The sequence below is a fragment of the Rhizopus delemar genome, genomic scaffold, assembly GCF_000149305.1.
Source record: "Rhizopus delemar RA 99-880 supercont3.1 genomic scaffold, whole genome shotgun sequence".
Lineage (NCBI taxonomy): Eukaryota > Fungi > Mucoromycota > Mucoromycetes > Mucorales > Rhizopodaceae > Rhizopus > Rhizopus delemar.
The window spans coordinates 285658-301372 of NW_027137827.1; the positions used below are offsets into that span (position 1 = coordinate 285658).

The 15715-nt window shown below is 33.6% G+C and overlaps 6 protein-coding genes across 6 annotated transcripts; 2 read left to right on the forward strand and 4 right to left on the reverse strand.

The window, feature by feature from the left end:
• Nucleotides 1-42: 42 nt before the first annotated feature.
• RO3G_00111 (uncharacterized protein) lies at nt 43-1180 on the reverse strand (the record flags this gene model as incomplete). Its single annotated transcript, XM_067654702.1, has 3 exons — nt 43-848; nt 914-921; nt 975-1180. The coding sequence occupies 3 exons, from the start codon at nt 1178-1180 to the stop codon at nt 43-45; spliced, it is 1020 nt and encodes a 339-aa protein (XP_067510803.1).
• Nucleotides 1181-2572: 1392 nt separating this feature from the next.
• Nucleotides 2573-2820, forward strand: RO3G_00112 (uncharacterized protein; the record flags this gene model as incomplete). Its single annotated transcript, XM_067654703.1, has 2 exons — nt 2573-2611; nt 2677-2820. 2 exons carry the CDS (start codon nt 2573-2575, stop codon nt 2818-2820), a joined length of 183 nt encoding a protein of 60 aa, XP_067510804.1.
• A 2054-nt stretch (nt 2821-4874) lies between these two features.
• On the forward strand, nt 4875-5762 carry RO3G_00113 (uncharacterized protein; the record flags this gene model as incomplete). Its single annotated transcript, XM_067654704.1, has 4 exons — nt 4875-5114; nt 5165-5407; nt 5455-5554; nt 5674-5762. The coding sequence occupies 4 exons, from the start codon at nt 4875-4877 to the stop codon at nt 5760-5762; spliced, it is 672 nt and encodes a 223-aa protein (XP_067510805.1).
• Nucleotides 5763-7324: 1562 nt separating this feature from the next.
• Nucleotides 7325-8669, reverse strand: RO3G_00114 (uncharacterized protein; the record flags this gene model as incomplete). Its single annotated transcript, XM_067654705.1, has 3 exons — nt 7325-8325; nt 8377-8438; nt 8617-8669. The coding sequence occupies 3 exons, from the start codon at nt 8667-8669 to the stop codon at nt 7325-7327; spliced, it is 1116 nt and encodes a 371-aa protein (XP_067510806.1).
• Nucleotides 8670-10239: 1570 nt separating this feature from the next.
• Nucleotides 10240-11249, reverse strand: RO3G_00115 (uncharacterized protein; the record flags this gene model as incomplete). The annotated part of the gene is made up of 2 exons (XM_067654706.1): nt 10240-10852; nt 10906-11249. 2 exons carry the CDS (start codon nt 11247-11249, stop codon nt 10240-10242), a joined length of 957 nt encoding a protein of 318 aa, XP_067510807.1.
• A 3257-nt stretch (nt 11250-14506) lies between these two features.
• On the reverse strand, nt 14507-15278 carry RO3G_00116 (uncharacterized protein; the record flags this gene model as incomplete). Its single annotated transcript, XM_067654707.1, has 2 exons — nt 14507-14512; nt 14688-15278. The coding sequence occupies 2 exons, from the start codon at nt 15276-15278 to the stop codon at nt 14507-14509; spliced, it is 597 nt and encodes a 198-aa protein (XP_067510808.1).
• Nucleotides 15279-15715: the final 437 nt, after the last annotated feature.

Below are 15715 nucleotides of genomic sequence, written 5' to 3' on the forward strand. Positions count from 1 at the left end.
AAGCTAGCAAATAAGCAGTGTATGTTTATTTCAAGAATGACATTAAATCAATTGTCTAAGAGGAAAACTTAATAGACCACCTATAGCCAGGCCGAGTACAAGTGAAAAACTCATCACGCTTCCTACCATGGATTTCTCTTTACCAGACTTGATTGCCTTCTGCTGAGGAGCAGCCATCATACACAAGCTACCAATCCAACCGTTACTGACCGCAAAAATCCAGACAATTAAAAAGTAAACAAAATCATTTCGGACAAGTACAGGAAGACTTCGCTCGCTAGAGACAACGACATTGCATACCAAAAATAAAGGAATAAAGATTGTACGAAGTAAGGACATACTGACAAGAGATTTCACACGAAAGACTTGAAAGCGTTCCGAAAGAGGCATCACGCGACCTACCCAGTCACCTACGTTGAACAAAAGAAAATGAAAGGCAACAAAAATGTCGTCGTCAAAAAATCTACCACGGTTGTTTGATCGATGAACGGATTTGATGAGAGCTGTAAGAGATGGGAAAAGGATCAAAGTGATCACAAACACATAGGCAACCGAAAAAATAAGTCCGTATGATTTACGTACGACATCTATGACTGTCACCGGCTCGTTCTCTACTCTGTCTTGTTCTCCGGATTCATTGTCTTCATATTGTGAATGTATGTGGTAATTATAAAAAGGAAGTTGAGTAACCAACACACGACCGACCAAAGCAGTCAAAGTAATCAAAAGTGCAGACAAAAAATATAAAAAGGCTGATCGGGCAATCGAGGTATCATCAGGAGCGCTATCACTACTACCTGCAAGTGCGCTCAAGATGGATGAAACTGCAACTACGACTCCTGCAATACCTACACTCCCATTCAAAGAATGTTAGTTTCCCCCCCTTACTTTCAACATTTCATATGCTTAATACCTTGGCCACTAAGAATGATATCAACAGTCGAGTTTTATTTTATTTTTTTTAATGCGCATACCTGAGTACAGCTTGAACATAAACTGGGGGCAATCGGCTTGCTTCACTAAACACGGCGTTTTGGAAAAAACTTGTGGTTCCTCCCGTCAAGACCATGAAGAACAGCACAAACCAAAAATAATCTTCTCCTTGAAAATCTATTTCAACCGTGATTGCCATGGTACCAAACACGATTGTGTTGATAACAATTGGTATAAACGAATTCATTTTAAACAGTGACTAAACAATGTCAATCTATCACTCTATACGTACATACCATTCTTTCTTACCTTGCTTTGTAGCCATAATACTAATACAAACGTGAGCAGATTTGTAAGAGTCGAATAAGTCGAGAAATAGTTTTGAAATCTTTCTTCATAGACCGTTCCTGCAAACCGTTTAGCAAAAAATTCGGAAGCGGTAATGAACACTAGGACAATTGTTTTTTATGAGTGAGATTGGCCTTTTGTCATTCTTTTGTTTCTCTTACCATTCCAAGGCAGTAGCATAGCTACTCCATAAATAAAGTAAATCTATAAGCACTTTGTTAATTTCTTCAACTCATTCCCGTACGAAATCTTTCTTGTTCCAAACTGACCCAATATACCAAATTGTACTTGTCTATCGGTTCTTGCTTCCATTGATCTAAACTCCGGTCACCTAGCAACCGTGTACTCGCTTCGTCTTCTACACTTTTACCAAATAGTCGAGATTTAAGTGATTTAAGCATTGATAAGTCAAGAAATCAAATAAAAAAAAAATAAAGATATTAAAAAAAAAGTAAAATGAAAACAAGAAAATTAAATAAAAAAAAATTACTTGTTTCAGGCGTGAGAGATAAATGCTCCTTATCTTTATGCATGACCTACTTGACGTGCAGTATAATGACATTATTTTCTAGAATGAACTTATTAGCAAGAAAGGCGTTTTATCTTGAACACTCCTTCAAGTACTCAACGCGAATTCTATAGTTATCTAATCATGACGTTCTTTTTGCACTTGTAAAAGAATCATTTGTCAGCAACAGAGACTGTAGGGAATATAAACTGCGATGAATAACTTGAAGCGATCACATGATATTTTAATAATAACAAAGCTTAGTATTGTTTATATCCGTATTAGAGGATGCTGATGATTCAATTATACAGAATAGATGGGCTGTGATAAACTTACAAGAGATATTCACGCTTGTTCACTTGTATTATTTTTAATTGCAATAATCATATTGTTTTTCTTCTTCTACTGACGTAACTGCAGCAGTAGATGTTTTGATTCATGTAATACAAACCAACATTGTTAACCAAAACAAAACAAAAATTGCAATCAAATGAGCAGCTAAAAAAGCCCTTTGTTTTTATGGAGGCTATTAAAAAGAATTTGCATGAGTCTCATTGGGGGGTTTTTTTTTCAACTCACCGAGCCTTTCTGCCTTGGAAGTGAATGCCAGCATTTGTTTGTATGATTGCTAAAGGAATACTATAGCAGCCATTATAGATTTGTAATAAAAATAAAAAGCACCAAGTGAACAGAAATTGAGCTTATCTGACAATTGACGCGAACTTCAAAAAGCTATAAAAAAGCAACCCTCTCTTTTTGAAATTTATCTGCTTTAATCACCCAATGTACCATGAATCGAGTATAATGTTGAGTACGACCAGGGTATTGGTTGTTTGAAAGAGTTGAGCATATGTTTCTATTAAAAAAGACAGACAAGCTGATTTTAGATAAAAAGTCTGGAGAAATTCCACAAGAATGCCAATGATCAAAAGAAATTAGCAAAGTCTTTTGCAGAATCGCTTGATCTGTTCACAGAAGATTATCCTATGTATCCTATAAAAATCGTTTTTTTTTATCAAAAGAAACTATAGATGAAAATAAGCATCTATGTGATATTTGTGTTGATAATAAACAAGGCAGAGTTATTCTGATGAAGAGATGATAACATTATAACTTAAAAGTACAAGAGGATTAATGATAGCAAACGGAGGAGATTATTCTAAATCTGGTAAAAATCACAATCAATTCATATGAATGTTGGGTGAATCAAGTTGTGCACCCTAAAGTCAGAGTTCTATTGTACCTTTTACATCTGACAAGAGTATGAATAAAAAAGTTGGATATCATAAGGTTAGGCGGCCTTGTTGAAAATGCTCTAATGCATAGACCAGTCATCTATAGTTTCAAAAGAAAGGCTGGGAGAAAAGGGCAGTGGGTTTTTATCGATTTCGTTGGCTATACTGACTTTCTGAGCTATTCTAAAAACATGCTTTGGCGATCATAGGTCCATCCTTTATTCAATAATATCCCACTCAATTTCACATAAAACAACTTGAGTACGCGCCCTTTAAAAAATATTAATGGCCCGCTAAACTTTTCTTTGGCCTTTATCAAAAGCAGAAATAATCCAAGAGAACACATGGTTTTATCCTGTATTTGAATTCAGGTACAGCTTGAGTATTAGTTTGATAGAGCACCTAGGAGCAACATTAATAATTAAAGCTTCATTCGCCAGCAAGAGCTAAAAACAAATTGACCTTATAATCTTGATATTGACTCTATCATGATTTGATCAAAGAGGTTTGAAAGATCACGTAATTTTTTTTTTCCATTCTATACACAGCCATCAATCTTCACGTTGCGAATACAGGAAATGGCACCGATTGATCAAACACCAGTAAATATTTAGTGATATACTTTTCTTTAGCAAATAAACCTTTTACTATTCATTTCAACTTTTTAGACTATGAAATGGGATAATAGCCTACCCCCATTACATCATCGTATCTTCATCTACTATCTTTTTTTGTCTGTCCTTGTGAGAAAAAAAAAAAGGGAGAGGGAAGCATGGGTATCCTTACTGTATAAAAATATAAAAGAAAGCATTTGATGAGACTAGAGATGAATTGAGCTTTTATTTCTTTAAAGAATGAATAAACTGATTGTGTGAACTGATTCTAATTAATCTATAAAGAATTTCTTTTAAACATATAAAATACGAGACAGGAGAGAGAGAGAGAGAGAGAATAAGACTGCTTGATTTGAGTCTTATCCACTTTGTATAGAGAAAGCATTGAAAAAAGGATATTGTCATTATTTATGATTTGTCTTTGATCATACAAGCAGTTCAATCAGACAAGACTTTGTAAACGATAAGTTACAGATGATTTCTAGAAGACAATAGGTTTGTACTACTGGCTTTCTTTATTGATCAGTGGGAATCAAAAGGGAGTTGTTGATATTTTGGCTTATTTAAGTTTCTGTGGATCTGGAGACAGTGTGTAACATGCTTTTTATGTGAAATAGATGGTGGATAGTGTTAAGATGACTTTGGTTTACTACCAGACAAGTAAGTTGTATTCATTCATTTTATAGATCTAAGCCGTAGATTGTAACTTAACCAAAGCCTCAAACAGGTATCATGAGTATCGTATATAAAAGTCCTAATCTTGGGGGGAGTGCAAGATGCTTTTACAGTTTAGATCAAATGCAAAAAGGAAAACAAATCCCTTTCTAAATTCTATTTCCGAACATTGTACGAAGCAGGTTTACCAAAATAAGCAACCGGTTTTGAGGTTTTTTTTTTTTTTTTCTTTTTTTCTTTGCAAGTGTGAGTGTGTGTGTGTGTCGGGGCTGAGCGGAATAAATTTTTTTTTTTTTTGAGGATTTGTTTCTGATTTCTTTTTTTTTTTTTCTCTTAGTTTTTTTATGTTCACTTGTATTCTTGATCTCAAGATTGATCAACTTGTTCTCATTCACAACTATTCTCCTACTTTGTGGTCACTCCCATAAATTATAAATTTTCCTCTTCTTTACTTTGCAAGAAAAAAAAAAGAACGCACGTACACTATTATTTATTTGTTTTTATTCCCTTTTCATATTTTTTTTTCTGTTTTTTTTATTCATCTCCCCCTTCACTTTCAAAATGTCTCGAAACAACTCACCTTTAGGACGTATGCTGACTGTTATTGATTGTCCCAACTCTTCACTGCGCTTTTTGATATTGGATTGTCCAACTGAATCCACATTGGATTTTTATATGGAAGAATTTATGCGACTTCATGTGGTTGCAGTAGCTCGATGTTGTCAACCAACATACAGTGCTAATAGATTGAACGAGAGGAGTATCCAAGTCATGGATCTACCTTTCAAAGACGGTGGTGTAGTAAGTTGACATTATTATATCATGACGCATTTTTACTAAATATGATACAGCCTCCGCCTCAAGTTGTGCGTGAATGGTTACAATTGGTAGAAAAGAACAAGGAAATAGCTGATAGCATAAAAGATGATGGACCTATACCGATGATTGCTGTTCATTGTGTTGCGGGATTAGGTAGAGCACCTGTTTTGGTAGCTATTGCTTTGATTGAAATGGGAATGAAACCATTGGATGCAATTGAATTTATTAGAAGTAAAAGAAGAGGAGCATTCAACAAACCTCAGATTGCTTATTTGGTAAATCATGATGATAAACGGTGTATAATTGACTAATGATTAAATAGGATTCCTATAAACGTATATTGAAACCTAAATCATCCACTTCCAATTATTCACTTCGATCCTCTCTTGGTCGTATGTTTAAACTCGGAGGGAGTAGCAACAGTAAATCGAATAATACTTTATCACAGTTGACTTGAATCCCAGTTGATGAATTAAATTTATTATTATTGTTAGAATTGTTTTATATTAAACGATATTTTAAATTTAATTCTTTTTTAAAGTGTATTCAGGTGGGGGTATATCATTAGCTGAAGGTGCTGAAGGTTCTGGAATAGTTTGTGAAAATAAAAGTGGTGGTGTTATTTGTTGATTTTCTTTCTTTGATTTACGTGTATGCCAATAAATTAAGATACTCACACCCAAAGCAAATGAAAGTACTAATCCACCTGTTAAACTTAATACGACAGCCAATATACGTAATTGACTTTCATTTGTATGTAAACGATACAACAATCTTGATTCTTCTGTACAATTATTATTATTATTATTCATAAAAAAGAAATATAAAAAAAAACCAACTTTTTCCCTTTCTCTCTCTCTCTCTCTCTCTTTCCCCCCCTGCATAGTATTTATTTGAACTTCTTTAGGATGAGATGAAGAAAGGGGGGAGCGGTAGATGAAAAAAAAAATGGTGAGCTAAATTTGTTTTGATGGATTGATAAGCTGATAATACAGAATAATTATGGAATGATCCCTTTGAGAACTAGGGTCATTGTCTTTTTGTATTATAATGGAAATGATGTGTTATACAGCACAATGATGTAGCCTTTGAAATTTTTTAACTCCCTTTTTATTTATGTACGCGAAATATGAGCCACAAACAAATAGAAGATTGATTAAACAGTATCACTCGTTTTATTGTCTTTGATTTTTAATGATTTAATAAATTCAAATTAATCCAACTATTCTAGCCATCAGATTCTTTTTTTTTTTTTTCAGCAACCTTGACATTAGAATTTTTTTTTTTTTTTCAAAGCTCTACCAGAAACGCTTTGATCGACAGTCACTAAAATAGAAAAAATTTTTTCAGTGGATTTCCTTATAAATCACTCTCTGTCATTCATTCTTTTTTTTTTTCTCTCTTTGTTCTGTAAACAGACAAAAGGGTAAATATTCAAAAGTATAAAAAGGGGAGAAGGAGAATGAAGATAAAATGTCCAATTATTATTTTATCAACTGAATTACAATTATGTTGCCTTAAAAGACATACAAGTTATCAGCCTTGTCTGACTCTTTCTCTCATTCAATCTATTGTATTGTACTTGTACTCATTTATTTAATCTTAGGTTGAAAAGAACATTTTCTTTGTTTTGTTATCAAAGTTATTTTATACAATGGCTTATTGATAATGAAAGAAGAGTACTGTACTCTTTCTCCCTCTAAAGCTGATGGTGTCTTGTTTGATGTAAGTAATAAAAAATACTATTTTTTTAATGATGAAAACCTATCGACGGGCGGACGGACTAGAGCATCTGTGTACTTTTTTGCTCACTATGGAATGTCGAATGTCGATTTTCTGAAAAAAAAAAAAAGCTTGTTAAATCCTTGTATTAACATCTTATTTTAATAGTTGAACAATTTTCTATTTTTAAATAAATATATTTGTGGCTTATATTTTTAAAAAATCACATGTTTCCATTGTTACCATTTTGTATTTGACGGGTTCTCTTTAAATACAGGACAAACCTTGTTTGTGCTTTTGAAGTGATACGAATGGGGTGTAAAATGATTTTTGGATATTTTAATAAGCTGCTAAAGTACTTGTCATGAAAGGGAGAGGGGGACAAGTAGATTGTAAATAATAATAAACCTATTTAAAAATGGACTCATCGAATGTTATGAATTAAATGTTTTTTATTTATAAAAACTAATTTATGCTGAAACAGTATCTTCATATTCATTTTTTGTTTTTTCGTTATGCCATAATGAATTACTAGAAGGACTATATAGTTTTTGCTGAGCTATTAGTTTTTGATGATGCTGTAACTTTTCTTGTAGCTCATATAATTGTCTTTGTTGTGTTTTATGTTGTAATAAAGCAGCTTGTGTTGATGATGATGGGTGATGATGGTGTGGGGTCCTGCCCAATACGCCCATACGTCCTTCTACTTCTGCTCTTACTTCCAAGTTTTTAATCTTTTCTCTTAAATTTCTATTTCGTTTTTCAAGATATTTAATATAATCCACCGCTTTAAAAAGAACTGTGCTTTTCGAGTTGTTTATGTTCTTTAAAGTAGGCACGATCTCTGTCAAGTCCTTGAACCCTGATCGAATCATGCCTCGTCTCTTTTGTTCTGATGCGATATGGTTGCTTCTCTTTTCTTCTTCTGTCAGTAGCTCTTTATTTGATTTTCCTCTTCTCATCGCTCCTCCTCCTCCACCACTTCCACCACCACTGCCACTCTTGACATGGTTACTATTATTATTGCTACTACTGCTGCTACTGCTACTACTAGCACTACTTGAACTTGTACTTGTCTTTTGCTTTTCTTTGTTATTTTCGCGAATAATATAAGGTGCACTGATTGCATTACTTTGTTGAAGATAAACAGCATTTGGTTTTTCTTTAAACGATTTCTTTTGTTCGTCTAGTGAATGGAGTATAGTGGATTGGCGCACTTGTTCTTCTTGCTCTTCTTCAAAAGAATACAAGGAAAATGGCTGAGGATCGATTTGCATGTTTGGGTTCACATAAAGTTGATCCAAAAATTCACTAAAGGCCTTTTGGTCTTGTTCGTTTAAAACACTGGTATTTTGTGATGAAAAGGTTTCAGGTGGTGGTATGTATGAAAAGGGGTCCATAGAGGTGGGTGGTATATCGAGTTGAATGGGCATTGCGAAATTAGGATCGAGTCCTAAACTAAACTGAAAATCTATACATCAAATATAAATTACAAGAATAAAATAAACCGTTATCTTCTTACCTTCAAATGCCACTGGTTCTTGTAGTGGTTCGTTAAATTCACTATTATTACTCTCATTGTTTCTATGAAATGTCCAGTTATGATTGCTGTTATTGTACATCTTTTTTCGTATGAGAAAAAAATAAATAAATATGAAAAAGAAGGAAAATAAGTTAAAATTGTAACATGGTTTTTAAAACTCCATGTTTTTTTTTTTTTTTTTTTTTGCTTACCCCCTCCCTCACAACCTTTCATATTTACCTCTTTAAGGAACTCACCTTATTTTGAACAGTAAACAGAAAGAGATGAATCATATCCTTTATGAATCAAGACACGGTACAATTAAAAGACATATACCCTTGTTTTATATATTTTTTGCTTTTTTATGCATCAAAGTCATGGATACTCGTGCTTAAATTTGAATGAAGATGGGCGGAATATTAAAATAAATTTAGTACCATTGATTAGTGGGACACGAATGTTTATATTTTTACAATAGAAAGAGGATAAATGTGTGTGTGTGTGTGTGAAAAAAATAATCTTGTGATAAATCAATTGAATTTTATAAATTCTAATTAAAAAAGAAGGAAACAATACAGTTTAAATAAGACAATAAGAAAACACTGTGTAATTCATATCAGTGGCATGATCATGTGCTGATGCTTGAGACCATCCGACAATGAGCCGATGAAACCATCCTCTACTTACATGAAAGGATACTTTATGGACTTTGAACTGGTACAGTTTATATTAAATATGCTTTCTTCTTCTTTGTATTCATTCCTATTCAAGAAGCAAAATAAAGAAAAGAAAAAAGTCTTATTTGTTCCTGTTTGATGGATAGAATATAAAATAGTATTTGCTGATGAATATCAATGAATAGAGATTACAATATTCATCATTGCTCATATCATTGGCTATTTTAACAAATATAGTTTGACACTAAATGAAACTATTTTGTTGCCTCCCAACATGATTTTGAATACAAGCTGCGTAAGGGCTCCAACAATTTTTTTTTTTTCTATTTTTTTCCACAGGGTCCACCAGAAAGGTTGGGAACTTGTGGAATAATTCATAAAGACTGTAAAAGATACAAAATAGGAAAAAAATAAAGGAGAATTTGTTTGATTACAAATGGATAGAGCCCAGGTAGCATAGTAAAACGTTGTACACTTCATTAAAATGATTTGAAACACCAAAACTTCTTTTGTACTCGGAGCGCTTTGATCATCCCATTAATTAGAGGGGGGGAATAGTTTTATAAAGCAAATGATTGAATTGTCAATACTTTTCAACTAAAGGTTATGTGTGTCCTTTTGATAGGATAGGCAAAAATATGGAAAGCAAATCCTTTTGTATGATGTATGCTTCTGAACTATTAACTGTTTACTTGGATCTTATAAAGAAGTGAAGAGTACATGAATGACAGCAACAGTTTGAAATTCTATTGTTCTTCTTATGATTTTGTGAAAACAGAACAAAAGGTTATTTTCTTTTTTTTTAAAAAAAAAATCATTCAACTCTACTTTTAAAAAAAAAATTCTTGTCTTACGACTTCTTGTGCACTCATTTTATTATTGTTCAACGTTGATCTGAGGTAAATGACGCAGCCAAGGAATCTGTTGTTTCGCTTCAAGTATCACGAGTTTCCAATAAATACCATTGAAATATACAGGTATTCTGGGTCATGAAAAAAAAGAAGTAACTATCGATAGCCCTTTCACAGGAATATACCTTCAATCCTCGTTTGTGAAAAGAAGGATTACAGTAATGGTTATATTGTCGATAAGTACATAATGACAATGTAAGACAATTTCCTTAAAAATCAAAAATATTTATTGATACAATATAAGCATAGTTTGATGAGGAGAAAAAAAAAAGACTTTACTGTTGGGAAAAGAAATTTGCTGTGTTTTGATAAACGACGCTAAACCATTCCTTAAGACCTGACAAGGAAATGTGTCCTGTTGGGCCATTCAATGCGACATCAAACGAAACTCCATGAAACAATCGTCTGATTATATCCGATACTGTAGGATCGCTACTTAAGGCTACTGTAAATCCAGGCACCTTTAAACCATCTGGTCCATCAGATGCCCCCATAATATCAAAGAAAGATCTGAGAAGAGGGTCATTCAATGCGTGATCCCATACAACATCTTCTCTAATCATATTAGCAAGGTCATTGATACGAGGATTCATTATATCAGGATTAAATAGTTTGGTGTTTAACTCTTGAAGCAATTGCTTAAATTTCTGATTGAACTCTGGCACACGCATCATTTGATCCGCCAATGGGCGTTCACCCCATCCAGGGAATGTGTTGTAGTTGCCAGTCCACAGGTTTGTAATATTTACGACAGTCGCACCCAGACAGAAATCGAGATCGGCAGCGATATAAAGATATTGACCACTGTCAGGATATTGATAAAGGTAATAGTTGTTTAAGTTTGCAAGGTAACCATCAGAGTAACCGCCCAAGATTTCAATTACCAATCTAAAGAAAAGTTTATAAGCATGTTTGGCTATAAAACAATCACTGTCACTTACGATCGAACAACAGAATCCATATCAAACTTTTTGTTCCATTCGTTGACAGCATCTGAGCTATTCGTAGGTGCTTCAGCAATAAATTTAGTCAAGTCCATCAAGGGCTTATAATTATCTTTTTCACCACCAGTGGCTTCTTCCTTGATCTTGTATTGCCCATCGGCATATGCCGTAATATTTTCATAGTAAGAAAGATCAGCAGTGTGATTATTGGCACCAACAGCCTTGGATTGATAAAGATATCCATTTTTATAGGAAGAGTCTCCATCTGCAAACACATCAGAAAACCAGGGGCCCTTGAAGGTGTCAATAATACCATACAAGCCAAGCTCTTGATCGTTCATGAAAACACGCACAAAGGAAAACTCGGATGAGATTAAGCCAGCTGATTTAAGGATGTCGTAACCCAATTGTTCACGAATATAAGAAGGATCAAAACCTAAAGAGCGAAGTTTAAGATTTCTATAGCCATACAATCTATCCTTCTTGTGTAGCTTGAGGTTGTACGATGACTTGGGTAACAGTCTGGCACTGTTGCCAGATAGAGAGAGTTCTACGTTTTCAAACTGGAAAGCATCATGAAGTGAGAGGTAGGAAACAGTAGTCTTGACAGATACATCTGCAGTGGTGTTGCCTTTTATCTTGTCTAATTCTGTTTGATTTCCGATAATGTGAATTGTGGGGATCTCGTTGTCTCTGTGCAAATCAGACTTGATGCGATGAATAGAACTCAAAGGAGGATAGACCTGTGGTAACTGGGCATTGTTATGTGTGTTCCAGGTACGGTTGAAGAACTCGTGAGGTGTGCTTTGGTTGACAGGCTGACGTTCAAATGATTCTGCAAGCGTACTGTTATCACTGGCATACACCTTTGCATAATGATAACCTGATTTAGCAGAAGGAGCCTTTCCAGAGAAAAGGATCGGGAATGTCTTGTTGGCCTCTAAAGGATAACTAATACTGTCCACTATGACAGCCATTGATTTGAAGGTGGTTTGATTTAAAAGAGCAATGGCGTTGTAGCTTATCATAGAACCTTGATCTGATTGTGCATTAGTAACAGCTGCAAACAGCAACCCTATAATGGTTAATAGAAATCGATTAGAACGTGCTAAATCATAAATTGACTTGAAACATTACATGTTGCTAATATGTATTTCAAAAATAGCATTTTTTCTTTTGAAAACATAAAGAACAGAAATTCGAAAATAGTCAAAAAGACATTTTTATTTATAGTCTGTGGATGTAACTGAACAATTACATTTGGCAAAAAAAAAAAAAAAAAAAAAAAAGACTTTTTTTAGTTATCTATATTTTGCTCCGAAGCATAGGGCAATTGTAGTTTAAAGTTTTTTATTTTTACCAAAAATTTTTGCGTTCACAAATGAGATCATAAGGGGTGTTTCAAATAAGAAAGTACCTGACTACTGCTTAGCTTTTACACTAAGCCCGATTAATCAGCCAAGCTTTGCTTGTGCTCCACTTTAGATGTGCAAGTGTAAGCTGATACTGCGTACTTTGTAAACGATGATTGAACGCTGAAATGCTTCATTGGTTGAGAAAATGATTGCAAATAGTGAGCTTTCATTTTTATTTGCCAATGGACAAAGACTCTATCGTTAGTATACTATAAAAGGAAATAACCAAAAAAACACTGATAAAAAATGCAGACATGCCTCTGTGCTTTTCTGCCAACCTTTCAAAGTAATAATACTGAAATGCCCTGTCCAAAAGTTCTGGTTTTTTTTTTCTCCTTATTCCTTCACCATTCTTGTTTATAACTGGACTACTGTTTTTGTGTGAGCTATTTTTGTATGCCAAGACTCTCAGAAAAGAAGGCATAGAAGGCCTCTTTTTGGCATTTGTGCTGCGTCTTTATCATCTTTGTAAATTATTTATTTTTCTGCTTAGCATATCCTTCATTTGACTACTTGAAAACACGTGTGTTTTTGCTTCTTCATTAAAAAACATATATGAATTCAAAAATAAGTCATGTATAGTATTAATCTCTGCGCAAAACAAATAGCTTATTCATTTAATGGAATGTTACCTTTTTTCCTTGCTGGAACTAAAAAACACGGTGACCACCTTTTTGCGAATGGGGGTTTCTTTTTATCTGTAACGCTCTGTTTTCTTTCAGTGCTATGGAGAACATGTTAGGATACAATATTCAATATTCTAGATTGATACCAATTTTTAATATTAATAACATAAATACTTTCTCGCTTACAAGAAGTTGATAACTGTGGGTATCAAGTGCTTGACATATTACGTTTAGTATTAATTATATCTCCAGATATTTAATTCACTGTCACTTGAAAGGATTTCTTTGCTGTTGATTCATTGTGATTCATCATCAAAGGTTTAGCTTTGATTTATTCTGCCTATTTAATCAGTGGTTATTTCGTAAATTATAAATTGCATGTATCTTAAGAATCGATCTTACTGTTCTTTGAAAAGTATGAGCAATATTTCATGATGTTCCTTAGAATTCCCTCATCTCCAAATAATTTCAGTCTCAGTCAATAAAGCTTGAAAAATCTTTTTTTTTTCTTCTTTTGCTTCAATCATTCTTTTATATTTTACTAAGGAGATAACCTTTCTTTGTTATAAAATGTGCAATTAGGACACATCTCTTATTGACGAAAAAAAATATAACGCACAACAGCGAGGATTAAAAACCTATTTATTAAAAGAAATGAAGGAAACAACGAACAGACATCTGAAAGGGGGTTCAAATGTACATTTTTATACAACAAAGGAATGCGTTGTCGGTAAAATGAGAGTGGTTGTAGGGATTTGTGGTTCTCTCTTTCTGCAGTAATGCTCCTTATCTTTTGCTCTATGAAGAGAAATAAAGAAATGCTGAACTTTCCTTAATAGAAAGGATGTAAGCTTGAAATGTAGTTTTCAATCTGAAAATAGCAAAAAGATGACGTGATGTATATTAATTATATTATACAGGGAAGAAAGAACCCAAATGAGTAATCAGAGGATGAATGTTAAAGGCGAATATGAAATATTATTAAATGAACATAAAAACGTTCTGATGATTACGTGTAAATTTAATGATTTGATAGAGAAAGGAAAACAGTAAAAGCTGACACGGGCAGTTATCTTTTCTAATTGTTTAAAACTATTTGTGTTTTCTCCGTGTAAGCAGTTGCCAAGACATTTGTACAAGTAAATCCAAATAAACAATGCTACAAGTATACTTGTCATGACCTATCATTTGCTGCAAAATACACATGTATAATGCTGGTTTACAGCTAAAGATAAAGAGACACGTAGTGTAACCTAATGAATGCTGTAAAGATCAGATTAATAGATCATTGGTGTAAAGTGCAGTGAAGCCTGTTTCAGAAGTTAGCAGTTTGCTTTTGTCAAACATGATCTGTTCCCTATTGGGTTATATACTGGCTTATCATTGTTTAGACTCAAATTTATGAAAAGTGATTGCTAATTGAACCTTGCTTTTCCTTTTGTTTGTTTTGTAACTAGAAACACAATAAATATTTAATAAGAAGCAGATACACTGTTAAATTACATAGAATTTTTTTTTTTTTTCACAGGAATTTTTTCTTTGCTCCTTTGTCTTTTATTAATTCTATAAAATAGCTAAATTGAATATCCACAGAAAGAGGTGTAAGGGAGTATTCCTTTTTTGTTTTTCTGTCAATACGATATCCAAATTTCCATGCCAATCGATTTTGAATTGCAAAATAGCATTTTTGTAAAAGGGGTTGAAAAACTTGTACATAATGGATTCCTTCCATTTTTACTTTATGAATTCTTTTATTTCTTGTATCAGCCATCGCCGTTACATTGAATGTGTTCACAGATGAAGATGATGTCTTGTAGTCTTCTTTATCAGTCACTGGTAATTTCTCTTCGACCTGTCCCATAGGCAAACACAGTTTCGCATTTTCTTTGGTGCTTTGTGAGTCATAGCAGTCTTTTATCACCATACGTCGGATCTTGGGGACCTCTCTGTTTGTATAATATCTTCTGGCTAAAGGTGCTCTTACAGCAAAAGACAGCGTGTCTGCTTGAATGCCTTGGAATATAAAATGAGTAAGTGAGCGACTGTGACCTTCTTGATCGATGGTTGCTTCTACAACATATAACGGGAACTTGTGCTGAACGAGTACATGAAGGCAAAGATGAAACATTCGCTTGGATATTTTCATCATGTGATGGAGGGTATGTATACTTAAGGCAGATTGTGAAAGGATATAAATGATTAGTTCATCAGGTAAGCGATTGAATGGCCCATTTGGTTCATCATTGAAGTCTGTCACCAAAGTGTATCGAGATGTTTTCTTTTGACCAAAAAAAATGTTTAGAATAACTGCGCTTTTTAAGAGAGTCATGCTTATCAAAGAATAAGTAGGATATAAAGATGATAGCAAGAAAGAAAAAAAGAAAGAGAAAAGATGTAATCGATTCAATTTAAATGTGCATTTTATTGAAACGATCACCCTTTTTTTTTAAATATCCATTCTATGAGCCACGGTTCCTTTTTTTTTATGATCTCGTTCATGACATATTCCTTTAATGATCATTGTTCACTATAATGCGACATTATGAATACATCGCAAGAAGAAAGATACTCACAATAGAGTGCTCATCATCTTTCAATCCGGTTTCTTTTTTTTTTCTCATGCTCAGTCAAATGGGTCTTAAGGCTTACATATACGGAAACACATGTGAGGTTGTACATTCTTGCTTTAAGTTTAATACTCACAGATTTTACGGGATAAAAATACCCACGGCAGTTGGCAGGAACAAAACCACCCTTGCTTTTACC